This window comes from Diplotaxodon limnothrissa, linkage group LG4 (genome assembly GCF_057381915.1).
Source record: "Diplotaxodon limnothrissa isolate DT_005_m linkage group LG4, D_limnothrissa_male_GT1.1, whole genome shotgun sequence".
Lineage (NCBI taxonomy): Eukaryota > Metazoa > Chordata > Actinopteri > Cichliformes > Cichlidae > Diplotaxodon > Diplotaxodon limnothrissa.
In genome coordinates this window covers 13,311,730-13,328,474 of record NC_140599.1, presented here as the reverse complement: position 1 = coordinate 13,328,474, position 16,745 = coordinate 13,311,730, and the positions used below count along the sequence as shown (strand labels likewise).

Below are 16,745 nucleotides of genomic sequence, written 5' to 3'. Positions count from 1 at the left end.
AAAATGTTGTTTGCTCTGTATCGTGGCTTCTGCTCCAACATTCAGACAGCAGGTTCAAAATGTGACGTAAACAACGTGAAAACATGAACCCATGGATCCTACCTTCTATCAATAGTTTGGGCTGGTGGTGACGCACTAGTGTGGGACACACTGGGCCACTTAGCACCCAGTGAGCATTGTTTAAATGACACAGCCTCTCTTACTATTCTTTCTTTGTTCATCCCTTTATAACCCCAGTATAACAATCTTCTGATGGCAGCCAAGATTCACCAAGATAACTCACCATGTCACCAACCTCAAACTAGTTTCTTAAACATCAAATCTCAATCCAGTAGAGCACCTTTGGGATGTGGTGGAACTGGAGATAGAAGTGCAACTGACTAATCTGCAGCAACTGTGTGACTCATCATGTCAATATGGACCAAAATCTCGGAGCAATCTTTCCAGCACCTTGTCATGAAGAATGAAGCCAAAGCGAGACCAATCCAGTACTAACAAGGTTTACCTAGTAAAGGGGTCATATGAGTGTACGTGCAGTTATGTAATATTGCTTATTTTTAAAGGCTCCTACCTCATACTCCAATGGGCTGTTAGGAGTTGGAGGACGCTGCTCCTCATTTAAATCTGCCATGGCAGCCATCAAAGCTTATGTGGATTATGTAAAATAACAAGTGACAGAAGGGATGGGAAATAGCAGGAAAAGGGATATAGTTTATTCATATGCTGATTCATATTATTACATTTCAAGGTATTATAACAGCTTATTGTATCTGCAGAGAAAGAACGTTAGCACAAGCAAAATAAAATACGCATTTTAGATTTGAGGTACACAAACATTTACATGTATGAAACCAAAATACTCTTGTTTTACAAAGTAAAGACATTTTATAAATGAGACATGACAATCTAAGAACTTCTTAGTAAAAATCATCTTAAAGGATCTGCATCATCGCCATGATAACAAAGACGCTAGCTGCCCAACTTGTGCCCAACTTATTAATCTATTTAAATATTTCCCTGAGACAGACTTAACTGGTTATTCTATCATTGGTGAAATAGAAGTATATCCCTTTCTTCTTTTGGGGTTCAAAATAAAAGCTTATAACTGGTAGCATTACCAGAATACATACAGAAATGAGTAAATCTCAATTTTCACATGTGCACATATACTACACAGGTCATGCCCATCCATACAAATGCAAAACTATATACCTTAACACATAAAAACTCCTGCATGTGAATAAACTTACCTTTACCGTCAGCACGCATCTTCTTAAGTGTCTGTCTTGTGATTTCCTGGATAGAAAGAACCAATAAGCTTTGAATATGAACCCCAATGCAGATGTTTTACTGTGAAATTTTACCCTGAGACCTTTCAAGAAGCTGCTGACCCCAACAAAATTTTAAATCAATAAGTGATTTTAAACTATTTTTAAAAAACTGACTAAATAAACAATGGCATATTTACCATCATCTGAAAGAGCCCTCCGTTCTTGGTTGCATCTATTGAGAAATAAAATGGCATTGAATAAATATTAATTTCAGCAAGAACTACTCAGCGATATTAATGTGCTTGGTAGGTTCTTACTCTGTGAAACAGCTTCCATGTCTCTTTCTTCTGAATTTGTTCTGCGGATTAAATGAAATTGTAACAAAACTGATAAAATAAATGTCAAAGAAGCTTGGAAAGAAAAGCGTCTGGACTTCTTTAAGTTGCTTGAAGACGTTTCACCTCTCATCCGAGAAGCTTCTTCAGTTCTAAGGTCAAATGGTGGAGAGTCCCAGATATAAACCTAGTGGGAGTATCCCCCCACAGAGGGACAAAAGGACCCCCTGATGATCCTCTAATCGCCTGAGCCAAGGTGTGAAACTGGGCATGGGTCCCAATCAGCCAGAGTTTCGGGTGTGTTCACATTTTGGACAGAGAGGACAGATGGTTCGAAAGAGGAGTGAAAGAAGCCATCTATGTCCACTGTGAGCGACCATCTTTGAACAGAGGCGGGGGTTTACGACACCAACTCTCTGCCATCTATAATCCAGTTTTGAGTTCCCTTCCCAGACGCCTTAACGCCCACTCACATCCTGGGCCATCTGACCTCAGGAATTCGCATGATAAGGTGGGGCCAGGTTTCACAATGAACACACCCGAAACTCTGGCTGATTGGGACCCACGCCCAGTTTCACACCTTGGCTCAGGCGATTAGAGGATCATCAGGGGGTCCTTTTGTCCCTCTGTGGGGGGGTCACTCCCACTAGGTTTATATCTGGGACTCTCCACCATTTGACCTTAGAACTGAAGAAGCTTCTCGGATGAGAGGTGAAACGTCTTCAAGCAACTTAAAGAAGTCCAGACGCTTTTCTTTGCAAGCTCCTTTGACTACGATGACCTGGATGACTGAGAACCATCACAGACTGATAAAATAAATCACAACCATAAAGTCACATCAGGGTCTTCATTTTGATGGTATACTTAAACCCCTACACTGGACACTGATGTGTCACTCCAAGCCCTGCCTGGTCCTTTAATGTTACTATAGATGTATGATGTGTTTCTTTGTAATTATTGTTATTTAGCTGTTTCATGCATGAATTATGATAACCTCAGTCAGGATTTTTATTCATCTTTTCATGCCTAAGGATGAATGGGGGTCCTGATTGAGGTTGGCATAGTTCATGCATGACAGGGTTAATAAGTTCACATGACCACCTCATTCATTAAGTCCTGAAAAGGAGGAAAAAGAAAACGAAAGAAAAAAAGAGGAAAAAAAAAAGAAAGAAAAGAGAAGAAAAAAGGAGAAAGTAAAAGAAAAAAAAAGAGAAGGGTCTTCATTTTTAAAGATTAATATATTAGAGCTGGTTCTACATACCTGACCAGAGTGGGCGCTGCATTCTGAAAGTTAAAATGGTAAAATTGATCATGTTGCGTTAGGATTTTTAAATTACTGCATGTACACAATGAATAGTGTTTCAATATTAAATTCCATAAAATTAAAAAATGTGATTAATTCTACTGTGCATTTTGTCTTTGTTACCTTTTTTTGCATCTTTGTCACATAGTCAATAGCAGCTTCTGCTCTTTTAGACAATATTTTAACTCGTGCCTGTGGGGGGGAAAAAAGTGTGTTAGGGTTTGTTTGGATTTTTTTTGTTTGTTTTTTCTTTTTTTATTTAAACACTACTTCGTCTTAGGCCCCAGTCACACAGGCCTAGAGACTGGCTGGAAACCACTGATTGCTATGAAATTAGAAAGAAAAAAAAAAGTGGAATCCCCAGTCTCAGTCATGCAGACCAGTTAGTAAAACTGGCATCACATTGTGGGAGGTTACTTGCTGTTGCTAGGTGAAACTAATTGCAAAGAGGTATATGGTTCGGCACCAAAAACCTCCGTGATTGCTTCGATGGCTTAGTTTGGATGCAAGACACTGACTTATTTACAGCGCCAACTACTCGCTAAGCAGTACCGAAACTGTAAGGAGTACTACAGCAACAGGAAATTAAGACAGCTTATCTTCAAAAGTTAGACTTTTTGAAAAGCATTGGTTTCAGAGATATTCAAAAATACAACTTTTACTTTAATGGCAGTGTTCACGCTTCTTCAAGTTTCACTCCTGCTCATTTTTTAGTTAGCAAGTGTTAGGAGACAGGCCGTCGTCTCACATTCAAACTACAGGCAACCATGGCAATCTGGTAGAGACCAGAGGAGGTTCTGTGGCACAGCACACTCTTTACAACCATTTTTACCAATTAACAGCAAGCAACCTGCCACAAACACTTGCTCAGTGATTGGGGAATAAACAATATTTTCCCCAAGTAACTGGAGTTGCAGACTCTCTAGACCTGCAAAAAAAAAAAAAAAGGTGCGCACACAAATTTAGCTCGATTCCCTCTAATCAAGAAATAAACTAAGAAACAATATAAGAAAGCAGAGCCTAAGTATAGATGCCCAAAAGTTTTACCACTTGCTCTAAAATTTAGGAACAAATGCACACAAAAAAAAGAACATGACAGACCTAGAGACTGATTTTAAGATAGCTTGGTGACATTAAAACAGGGAAGCATGGAGAGAGACAAGAAGAAAGACTGGAAAAAAGAAAACCACAATGGGCGGCGATGAATATGTCCACACGTGAGATGGCATTAATTAAAAACTGGACAGATATGTAAACATATGCAGTACTGACCTCAAGTTTTTCAATGGACCTTTCAAAGTTCACTCCATGTTCAAGCTTTTGAATACTCTCTATTAAACCCTGGAGTTTAGTTTCAGTTGCACTGGGAACCTCCTGCTCCATCAGCTTTTGCACCTGTACGCAAAATCACATGTATACTGCTGTGTTCATTTTTCAAGTGAAAAAAATATATATTTTGTAGCTGTCTTGCACACACAGCATATTTATGATCAACAGATTTTCAAGGCTCCTTCAGGAAGGGGCTGTGAAGGTAATCTAAGAGCTATCGCCTGAATGTCTTGGGGTAATTTACAAAAAGTCTTGTTTACATCATTGTTCAGGAGTAGAACATTTTCCCCTTAAGCGTTCCCATAATAGGGTGCCCAAATTTTTAGACATACCATAATTAACAGGAATCCACACAGGATCAATTAAAAATGATTGTTTGTTAATGAACAAAAAATAAAGTGTTTTGACTGTTTGTTTTTTAATGTTTTTTGGGTTTTTTTTAATTGTGTGCACACAACTGTATACAGATGTTTATCTAACAGAAACAAAGGGCAGAACTGCATGCAGTAGACTCAGATGTTAGTGCTATCCAGCAGATAAAATGGCATGTACAACCATGCACAAAAAAGCAACAGTCTGTTAGAGTGATTTTGTTAAAAGTTGTCATTGTTGTGCTTTAAATTTGTAAACCTGGGGTCCGTTCTTCGTACCTCGCTTACTACATCCAAGATCAAATGACACATCCAAGATCAAATCATCGCGCCAACTTTGAGCTCGCTATTCCGGTTCTCCGAACACACCTGTTGTTGACGATTAGTACAGCTGGATGAAGTAATGTGAGATCACTGGGTGTCGTAAAAGGGGCTACGCATCGATAGTAGAAACATTGATCGGCAACCCTCTGATTGGTCGGCGAAAATGTCGAAGGAGCGCGCTCGGTATTTTTCGGCAGCAGAGCAAGAACTCTTGAGTGAGGGATTTCAGGAGTTTCAGAGTTTAATTAAAACGCAAGGGAACACTGCAAAGGCTGCAAAAGCAAGGAGAGAGGGCTGGCAGAAAGTTGCTGACAAATTAAACTCGGAAGTAATTTAATAATAATAATAATAATAATAATAATAATAATAATGGATTGGATTTATATAGCGCTTTTCAAGGCACCCAAAGCGCTTTACAATGCCACTATTCATTCACTCTCACATTCACACACTGGTGGAAGCAGCTACGGTTGTAGCCACAGCTGCCCTGCGGCAGACTGACAGAAGCGAGGCTGCCATATCGCGCCATCGGCCCCTCTGGCCAACACCAGTAGGCAGTAGGGTAAATTTATTATATTATATTACATTATATCATATTATATTATATTACATTATATCCTCTTTCACATTAGAGCCACGACAGGACCCACTAGAACATGGGAACAAGTAAAAGTGAAATATAAGAATATTCTACAGAATGGTAATATTTATCACTTATATTGCTTTTAGTCTCTTGAAAAGAGTCCCTGAAATAATCTGTTTGTTTGTTTATAACAGCAACCAAGAAAAGGGCAAAGCAAAAAAAGACAGGTGGTGGTCCTGCACCCCCTCGTCAACAAGTTGGTTAAGTAAATAATACCCTCACGGGAAAATCGATATCTCTCTATGAGCACACTGTCGCGCTGAGCTAAAGGATCCTGTCTGTCCCGCAATATACGCTGAATTCTGAAAACTCTCCTTATCAATCTTGCACCTTCCGCAATGGGTTGCTCGCGTATACGGACGGGACATGGCTGCAACAGGCTTCCCAAATCCACCTTCGCTTTTATAGCCGTGGTCTCTCATCTTGATTACACGAAGTAATTTACTATTACTACTCTAAAATATGAATTACATCTGTAATAATCAAATACATGAAATAGAATGATTAATAGTACATTTCCCTTTTTTTTTTAGGAAATGACCTGTATGTATCTGTATGAAATCAATAAAAGAATCAAATACTGCATTATCTTTAGTTACATTGATAATATTTATTTATGGTAAAACGGTGGTAAAATATCGCTGTTGCTTTCGTATACATGAAGCGGACATACCTGAGTGGCCGCGATCTAATCTTGTTTGCATAAAGTGAACCTGCTCCCGAGCAGGTTTACGCTTACGGATCTGTTGCTATGACAGCAAGTCCCGGATGAGCTTCGGAGAACCGAATGATCCAAGATCACGCGAAATCGTCAACAATCAAATCCAGCTAACTTACTTAGCGAGGTACGAAGAACGGACCCCTTGTCTTGAACTGCATGATTAGATATTTTTCTGTTAAGCCTTAAATGTAGGAATTTGGGGCAAGCTTTTTAGCTATAGTTTCCAACTGCAGGCACACTTGCATATAAGGTTCTGGTTTCCTTATCTGGTAAGGAATGTTCACTTCCTGCCCTTTGTGGGCTCACCTATGCTTGTATATGGTGGACCATTAACGGGGTTAAGTCAGATATGGGGTGACGGGAGATGCCCCTTTTATGACTTGAGATGTTGTTAAACGGTTGTAACCAGGAAGTCACGTATACAAACACACATACACACGCACTCACATGCTCGCACATGTATGCACACACACACAGTGCCTTAGCTTTTATGACACACCATATGGGTTTTACAATGGGGTGTTTGTGCTTTCACTGAAAAAAAAAAAAAAAAAAAGGCTGTAAGGGAAGGCTGGAGTTTGAAGTTGGCTGGGATCAGGTGAGGAGCTTGGAGCTCCAAGATCCTGATCGGACTTCACTTGCAACTAAAAACCGATTGAGCTCTGACTGTCTTGCTTTTGTTCACAGTGATAAGTCTCTGAGCTAGCAAGGCCTGCGAGTGCAGAACTAACACAGTCACACAAACTCAAATGTTGTTTCTTACCTCTGACTGGGAGAAGTCCATCTTCATGTTATCGGCTCCAGCAGAAGCTAGAGTCAGGGGTCGCCGCTTCATTCTTCATCCAGACGCACAAACAGAACATTAGTTAGTGACGTGTGTAACTCTGCATCAAGTAGCAAGAGTGTAACTCATAGGTTGTGCCTTGCAGAGAAAGATTGAAAGGTGCTTGCATTAAAACAGTTTAAAATGTTGCCCATACCTTGCAACATTTAACATATTACATGTATATTACCCATTAGCCTTTTCCAATCATGATTATCATACAATGAAAACAAGACATTAAGTTCAAGAATGAAAAGTATCTGAATATTGCCCTCTGCTCCTAAAATCCCTTTACTGCCTGAAGAAAAGGTTCATAGCGGAGGTGTCAAACATACAGCCTGTGGGCCAAAAGCAGCCCACCAAATCACTGGATAGCTTTGGAAAATGTTTACATTTCAAAGAAGGAGGGGTGTATAACTGTATTTTGATCAATTTTAAAGGTTTTCTTACTCCCTTGTTAGTATTAGCCTCTTATTTCTTTATTTTTTACAGTGTGAGCTTAAAGAGCCCTGATGCAGGTTTCTTCTGTTCATTAGTGCTGCAATGATTCGTTGACATAATCAGTGATGTTGACTATAAAACGTTTTTTGACATAATTTTATTGTCAGCACGTCTTAATACTAATACATAAAAGTGTTTTTGTAAGTGCAGTATACTACAGGAAACTATTGGGACAGTATCATCGACATCGTCTGCAAAGACTACACTTAATGCTAACGAAAAAGAACGCTGCACAAACGGCGAAATGGCAGAAAATGGAAACTAAGAATTGTTAAAAATCTGAAAGCATTTCACAGAAAACAAAAACAAAGAAAAAACAAAGTTAAATGCAGACTGCTTTCCATCTTTGACAGCAACAATGCAGTGCACGAGCATTTGATATGCCGGCACCCTGGAGCTGTGACATCAACTCTGATTGGGTCAGTTTTCAGGGGTTACGGTTTTTTATCTAATGAGTGAAATGAGACAGTAAAACATTAAACAGGAGTAGCTACACTGTCTCCTAGGTCGTTTTCTCACATTAATATTATCGTCTATTGTGAATAGTACACCTCTTCCACCTAATGTTAGGTTGTTAATCTGTGAGTTGGGCCATATCAGTAATTAATCATAAATGTAATCAGTTAAACAGTGTAATTGGCATTGAACACTACACTATCTGAGAAACTATCATAGACAACCAAATTTGTAAGTAGTAGCAGCTCTAGTATTGAGCACAAGCGTATAGATGAGTTTGTCCTGTACAGAGGCTCTTGCACCTGTCAAATGGCTGAAGACTAGGGATGGGTACCGGTATCGGTTCTGACATAAACGGTAGTAACCAGATCGAAAAGCAGTGCACATTTCGGTGCTTTATTTCGGTGCTTTTTTTCCCCTGAGATGTCACACACTTTGAATTCTAGCCAATCATTTTACCTTTGCAAGTGTAGCAGGCGGGCCCAGGTACGTACGTTCTTTTAGAGCAGAGCTACAGATTAAAAATGCCCAAAGCGAAGCGGTCAAAAGTCTGGCTGCACTTCACAACAAAAGATGCAAACTCAGCAGCCTCCAACAAGTGATTTAAGGTGATACTGTGATACTGTGCAAAGGAGGTAACACCTCGATTCTGATGAAACACCTGGCGACGCATAGCGGGAGGTTTTTTTAAGCCGAGAAATGCAGCGTATTTTGCTGCAAGAGCTCACACCGAGCACATCTACTGCGGGTGTGGTGCCTGTTATCGGTCCCAGAGTTAGCAACATGAACCCAAAGAGGAGAGTCCTGGCCCCTAGCCCTGCCAGTGTAGCAGAAATGATGACGGATGATGATGGCAGCAACAGCCGTTCTTCTCTGAGTGAGTGGCTTAATGTTGTTCGTGTGTAATTTACGTTGAGTACGCTAACCACGTTATTAAATTAATGCATGTAAGGTGAACTAGCAAACACCGTCGCACTTACATGCGGCTGTCTTCTTGTTTGATGGCAGATACTCCCTTCACCCTGGCCAAAAAGGCCAAAATGACCAAAGAAAAAGAGGGAAACAGTTAAACATGAGGTTTTTGGATAAAGTTTGTGGGGTTTTTTTTTCCATTGTTTAAGCACTGCTTCCAGCCAAGAGTGATACCATATATGCCCCATAGCTGCAGAAAAGGCTAACATTGTTATCTTTTTACAAAAAACAGCTGAACATGAGAGGTTTTTGGACAAAGTGTGTGTTCTCCATTCTTTAAGCACCGGTTCGAGCACCGGTTCGAGCACCGTTTAAGCACCGGCACCGTTTCAAAAGTACCGGTTTGGTACTGGTATCGGATAAAACCTAAACCATACCCATCCCTACTGAAGACATGACAGAGAGCATCATCTCAAAGATTAGAGCAAGCGTCACTCCAGAGCACTTTTTTTTAAATTAAATACTAGTAGCACTTTAATATGTATTACCTGACATTTGATATTGAGTAATCCTTTAATATTTTTTGGGAACGCAGGCATCTGTTTAAAGAAAATGGATTTAATTTTAACAAGTCAGGGGTGAAACTGTTCACCTCCAACTTGTTTTATTCCATACGTCATTCATCTGTGCTTGGTGCCAAGGATGAGATAAACGAGGAGTTATCTCATAAAGAGGAACAAACAGTACTCCAAGAACAGACAAAGCCCAGCAGAAACCTTGAGGAGCAGCTCCATCTGCCCCCACCCGGGAAGAGCCTCAGAAAGGAGAGACATCTGAGGCAAGAAGAGGGGTCCCTATTTGCCTCCAACTCTCTCAACAACACCAACGACCAGGACCAGGACCAGGGACCACGATCTTCCCCAGTCCTCCAAACCCCTGACAGGCCATCACCCCCATCACCCTCCTCCCCCTCCCCCTCCCTTTCTCCCTCCTCCCCACACCTGAAATTCACTGAGGAGATGATGGAGCAGGTCAATGCTGGGCTCAGATCTACCCCCCGGCCCAATCCCTTTTTGTCCCCCATAAACCCCCCACCAGAGCAGCCAAAGGTTCGCCACCGAGCCCCACCCTCAACAGATCGATCGAAGTCACATTGCCCAGCCTCGCCCCCCTTAGTTCCTCCTTACCACCTTCATGCTTTGTCTCCGCAGTCTGATGTGTGATGTGTGGAGGGTCCGAGCTGCGAGGATTATGGCAGTGGTGACTTTTTCCAGGAGAAGCTGGGACCCTGTTTACTAGAAGGTTTTAAAATCTCTGTACTTTCAGGTGACAGAAGGAGACATGTGGCCTGGTCAAAACACAGAGAGCTGCACTTTAAAAGATCTTTAAACATAGTAAACATACCTTGTGTGCCACAGACTGCTCCCAAACACGAGGGGACAAGTAATGCCTCTAAAACACTTAAGTTGGCTTTATTAAACGTTAGATCTTTAGCTGGGAAAACATTTTTAATTAATGATTTAATCACTGAGCACAGCCTTGATTTTATGTTTTTAACTGAAACTTGGTTGGACCAAAGTAACAGTGGAGCTGTTCTCATCGAGACGACCCCTCCTAACTACAGTTTTATCAGTGAGGCCAGGGTGAGCAGGAGAGGAGGAGGGGTTGCTGTCTTATTTAATGAATCATTTCAATGTAAGCAGCTATCTCCTGGAAGTTTTCAGTCTTTTGAATATGTGGCTTTACAGCTGAAGGCCCCATCCAAAATTGTGTTTCTTAATGTTTACAGGCCTCCCAAATACTGCACAGACTTTTTTAATGACCTCAGTGAACTGCTGTCTGTGCTCTGTGTTGATTTCGACTGTGTAATTGTTGTTGGGGATTTTAACATCCATGTGAACAACCCTCAGGACAAAGGGACTAAAGACCAGAGTAACACTCTGGGCAACTTTGGGCTGACTCAGCATGTAACAGAGGCCACACATGATAGAGGACACACTCTTGACCTACTGATCTCCAAGAGCCTGAGCATTTCAAACATTACTGTGTCTGATGTGGGCCTGTCTGATCATTACTGTGTTTTCTTTGAAAGTAAAATCTCAGCCCACACAAATATATCAACAGCAGTGATCACAAAACGGTGTATAACTGAAGACAGTAGTGAGATCTTTAACCAGGTCTTCCCATTAACACCTGGGCCCTATTTCAGGAAGCCGGTTTAGAAAACTCAGAGTGGAAAAACGATACTCAGGGTTGAGTAACCCCGAACTGTCCAACTCGGAATATTCGGTTTCAGAAAGGCTGATAACAATTAGTTCAATCAACGCGGAGTTGCTTTAACCCCAAATTAAGCGCGCGCACGAGGATACATAAAGCCCTGATTAGTGGAGCACAGATTAAGCGAGTCACCATGGAGACGGAGGGAAAGAAGGCGCGGTCAATGCATTTTACAGCGCTTGAGGCCGAAATTCTGATGGCAGCATATGCCGATAACATGCAAATTTTGCAGAAAAAAAGTAACACAGCCTCAGCTGCAAAAGAAAGGGAGCATGCATGGCAAAACATAGCCGACAGAGTCAATGCGTGAGTGTTAATTTAAACATTGATCTAGGGATTTCCACCCATTTAACACGTTATTTTATTATTTTTTATTTCATACATTTGATTTTGTGATGTGATGTGAGCGCAGGTGCAACCCAACAGGCCCCAAACGTTCCTGGCAGCAAGTAAAAATGAAATATAAAAATATAGTCCAAACAGGTAAGGTGTAATTGTATTATGAGCCATAGTGCTTGGTCTGTTTGTCCCATGTAAATCAATTGCAGTTAGAGGCTACATTAATTACCTCTCTGTAAGCACTTATTGAAATTATCTGAGAACATTACAAGTACATATTTGCTTACTCTGTATGCTCAAATGTGACCCGTTATGGCCACTAGAAAAAAAGCGGAGGCCCGAAAAACAGGTGGGGGTCCTCCACCACCACCACTCACAGAGCCTGGCCACTTGGCTTCCATATTTGTGATAATGTTGGCAGCATCACATATGATCTTCACAGTGCAGAGAACGCAAATTAGCATCCATTACTAATAATGAAATAATTTGTTAGTTTGAAATGCTACAGGGAACTATGTACCTGTACATTAATGCTGTGGAAAGACTTCCTGTTCACATAGTCTGTACAGTAACGTTCACACAGGAAATCATCAGGAAATGATAAAATGTCCAAACGCGCTCTAATCACTCTCTCCCGGCGGAGAGCTCTGCGGAGAATTTGGGCTTCAACATCTACTGGCTCTTCAAGGAAGGGACACGCCATGTCTGACACTTCCTACAGTCAGGTTTCCGACAAAGAGGCGGAGAACGTCAGGGTTAGTTGAAGTAAACCTGCTAGGGGGCAGGTTAGCTTCACGGAGTGTGTCGTCATAGTAACTCACTCAGAATTAATCTAAACTCGCTTTGTGAAACCGAAAACCCAGAGTTTTCGTTAACTAAGGGTATACTTACTCAGAGTTTGCACTAAACCGGCTTCCTGAAATAGGGCCCTGACCTGTCCAGAGGTTCAGTCAATGAGCTCGTCAATAGCTTCAATTTAAAAATGTTAAATGTAATGGATACAATTGCTCCCATTAAGGTGAAGGTTATCTCTGGAAGGAAAAAGTCTCCATGGAGAAACTCCACACTAGTGAAAAATGAAAAAAGAGAGTGTAGGAAAGCTGAGCGCAGAGGGAGAAAAACAAACCTCCAGGTTCATTATGACATCTATAAAGAGAAACTTCACAATTATAATTTACAACTGAGGAGTGCAAGAAGGTCCTACTTCTCTGACATCATCACTAAAAACAGCCATAATGCTCGGGTCTTATTTTCTACAGTTGACAGGCTAACAAACCCTCCTGTGCCAGTGGCAGCTGAACTTCATTCAACCATGGCCTGCAATGACTTTGCCAAATTCTTCACAGACAAAATCCAAAAGATTAGACAAGCAATTGGTACATCAACAGCAGATCCAGACTATGTACTGTGTCCACCGAAAAACTGTTTAAACACCATGAAACAGTTTGACCCTATTAACAGCAAAGACCTGGAGGACATCTTAGGTCAACTGAACTCCTCCTCCTGCTGTTTAGATGTCCTGCCAACAAGTTTTTTCAAAAAGGTCTCAAAGACTTTAGAGTCAGACCTATTACAGATTGTCAACTTTTCTTTAATATCAGGTGTGTTTCCGGAACCACTAAAAACTGCTGTAATCAAACCTATACTGAAAAAGGACAATCTTGACAAGACACAAATGAACAACTACAGGCCGATCTCAAATCTCCCATTTTTAAGTAAGATCATTGAAAAAGCAGTTTCTCAACAGCTCAGTTACTTCTTAAAACAGAATAACTGCTATGATGCCTTCCAGTCAGGTTTTAGACAGAACCACAGCACTGAAACCGCTCTGACCAAAGTGTTTAATGACATATGTCTGAATACAGACAGTGGAAAAATGTCAGTCCTAGTTTTACTGGATCTCAGTGCAGCATTTGATACAGTTGACCACAACATATTACTCAAACGACTGGAGAACTGGGCAGGTCTTTCAGGAACTGTACTGAACTGGTTCAAAACATACTTAGAAAACAGGAAATACTTTGTATCAATAGGTAACTTCACATCTGAGCAGACAAGTATCACATGTGGAGTTCCCCAAGGTTCAATCTTGGGACCCCCTCTGTTTAACATTTACATGCTCCCACTTGCACAGATTATAAAGAACAACAAAATAAACTACCACAGCTATGCAGATGACACACAAATATATACCACAATGTCACCAGGAGACCGAGGCCCTGTACAGGCTCTTGGTAAATGCATTGAGGAAATTAATGACTGGTTGTGCCACAATTTTCTCCAGCTAAACAAAAACAAAACTGAGGTAATAGTCTTTGGCGCCAAAGAAAAACGATTACAGGTCACCAGAGAACTTCAATCTATACACCTAAAAACCACAAACCAGGCGAGAAATTTGGGTGTAGTGATGGATGCAGACCTAAACTTAGAAAAACACATTAAGACAATAACAAAATCAGCTTACTATCACCTCAAAAATATATCAAGAATAAAAGATCTGATGTCTCAACAGGACCTGGAAAAACTAGTCCATGCATTCATCTTTAGTAGGCTTGATTACTGTAACAGCATCTTTACAGGTCTACCTAAAAAAAAAATCAGTCAAACAACTACAGCTCATTCAGAACTCTGCTGCTCGAGTCCTCACTAAGACCAAAAAAGTGGACCACATCAGTCCAGGTCTGAGGTCTTTACACTGGCTGCCTGTCCGTCAGAGGATAGACTTTAAAGTCCTGATGCTGGTCTATAAAGCTCTGAATGGTTTAGGACCAAAATACATCAGTGACCTCCTGACCCAGTATGAACCTTCCAGATCCCTCAGGTCATCTGGATCTGGTCTTTTATCAGTTCCCAGAGTCAGAACCAGACACGGAGAAGCGGCATTCAGCTTTTATGCTCCTTATATCTGGAACAAACTCCCAGAAAGCCTCAGATCAGCTGAAACACTCAGTTTATTTAAATCCAGGTTGAAGACTCACCTGTTCTCAGCTGCATTTGAATAAAGCACCAAATCCACACTTTTAAGCTTAAATTTCAAAACTAACATTTTAACTACTGATTTTATCTATTGTTCTGATTTTATCTGTTTTGATTTTATATACTGTTTTGTTTGTTTGTTAATTAGTTAGTTTGTTTGTTTTAATCAATTTTAAATCATGCTTTTTATTTGTTTTTGTTTCTAATGTCTGTGTAAAGCACTTTGAATCACCCTGTTGTTGAATTGTGCTATACAAATAAACTCGCCTTGCCTTGCCTATAGATTCATTTGATTATTTTTCAATTCATATGTTTCCTAGATCATTATTTTAATTTGCTCTGGGATGAGACGGAGTGATAATCACAAGAGAGCAGACTTGAGCACGTGAGGTATGGAGGCTAGAACACATTAGATAAGAGTTACTGAAATAATCGTTGACTAATCAAAGAGAAATTGGCAGATTAGTTGACTACCAAAGTAATATTTAGTTGTAGCCCTACTATTTATTACACCAACATTTGTTTAATGTGACAGACCTACACTCCTGTAAATTAAAAGGTCTCCGGGGTTAAATATGCAGCTTCTCTACACTCACAGAAAGGGGAATTATGAGGAGGTGTGCATTTTGCCAGGTTCACTACTAGCAAGCTTGGGCTAAATGTTTGACATCTATGATTAACAGGAAGGCAGTCCACCAATCAAAGCGCATTCAGGGATCTGAATCTTTTTGCATCAATACACTGGTGGCAAAACAAGCGGCAGGACAAGCAGTAGCTACACAAACAAGCCACAATTATTCCCAAAGCCATACTACTGCTGCTGAGGTTAACTCACTCATCAAGAAGCCACAGGAGCGCTTTTCAAATGCCAATCCAGCGTTCACTCAAGCACACTTCCTTGTCGTGCCTGTCGCCTATCGACTTGTGCAAAAAAGAAGAAGAAAAAAAGCTTGCATTTCTTTAGTCTGGTGGAAGTTTGATCCTGTGGTGCTGACATGTTTTACTAAACCTACAGTGTCAAGAACGATTAGACAGCTATAATCAGTGTTGCCAACTTAGCGACTTTGTCGCTATATTTAGCGACTTTTTTTTTTTCTAAAAAGCGACTAGCGACAAATCTGGCGACTTTTTCTGGTGTGAAGGGAGACTTATTTATGACGACTTTTTGACGAGAAAGCGGGTATCGCCTTTACTCTCAACAAGCAGCGGTGCTGCCGTGGGCACCTCACCCGTGCCAAAGCGTTCACGGGCGGAGGATAGTCCTCCCCCAGCTGCTATCAGGGCAGGAGACGTTCACACCTGTGCGTCCAAACTGCAAATGAATCGCGCATGAGCGAAGCCGCTGCTCCCGCACTGATTGTAACGCAGTCAGTTCTTCCTTTACTGATATGCTGTTTTGTGGATCACAAGGTTTAAAACTACTTATAAACACACACACAAATTAATTCCACCAGAGTGCCAATCTCGGGTCACTTTTGCCAGTCCAGGCCAGGATAAAGGAGCAGGGTTGGAATTGAATCTAGCGACTTTTAGGACAATAAAAGACAATAGCGATTTTCCTTACTGAGGAGTTGGCAACACTGGCTATAATGTGCCAGTAACAACCGCCAATGCAGCTTTTTGGGGGGGGGGGTTCACTCCTATTATGCTGCAAAATGTATTTAGAGTATTGGTTCTAGTTTCCCCAGTAAACCCGCTGAGTATGCAGTAATACAGCGCTGAGCTCGGTTAGAGCTGCCTGTGCTTGTCTCATGATACAGGAAGCTGCTCGTGTCTGTGAGGGCTCCGTTATTACTACTAATAATAATAATTACGAGCCATAATGTCATTTTCTTTGCACACAATGCTAACTTTTTTCACTCTTACGTAATGTTGGATAATTTAATGATGCTTTAAAAAGCAAACAAAAAAACACAGAACAATGAAACTGTTAAAAATGGATTAAACCCCTCGCTAACGTTTAGCTATTTGAAACCACTGGAAACCAGTCTACTGGTTAACCATTAAAAAGCAACAGACTCGCTGTTTATAGACAGAAAGGGCCGCTATCATATCATGCCGTAGTTTCAAAACAGAGAGTTAAAAAATAAATGAGCGTTTATAGCTGCAGTACCTGAAATTGTGCTTGATTTCTTCTTAGCGTTCTTCGTCTTCTTCGTGTTCC

At 40.9% G+C, this 16,745-nt stretch overlaps 1 protein-coding gene across 1 annotated transcript in view; it reads right to left on the bottom strand.

The window, feature by feature from the left end:
* atf7ip2 (activating transcription factor 7 interacting protein 2) overlaps window positions 1-16,745 on the bottom strand; it is a 19,991-nt gene extending 3,246 nt beyond the window's left edge. Inside the window, exons 1-9 of the mRNA XM_085352229.1 lie at window positions 16,695-16,745; window positions 7,061-7,133; window positions 4,182-4,304; window positions 3,033-3,101; window positions 2,868-2,890; window positions 1,589-1,629; window positions 1,469-1,503; window positions 1,251-1,296; window positions 572-645 (exon numbers count right to left, since the gene is read on the bottom strand). Of these exons, the coding sequence (XP_085208355.1) occupies window positions 572-645; window positions 1,251-1,296; window positions 1,469-1,503; window positions 1,589-1,629; window positions 2,868-2,890; window positions 3,033-3,101; window positions 4,182-4,304; window positions 7,061-7,132 (483 nt within the window). The 5' untranslated portion in view covers window position 7,133; window positions 16,695-16,745. The remainder of the gene's footprint in view (window positions 1-571; window positions 646-1,250; window positions 1,297-1,468; window positions 1,504-1,588; window positions 1,630-2,867; window positions 2,891-3,032; window positions 3,102-4,181; window positions 4,305-7,060; window positions 7,134-16,694) is intronic.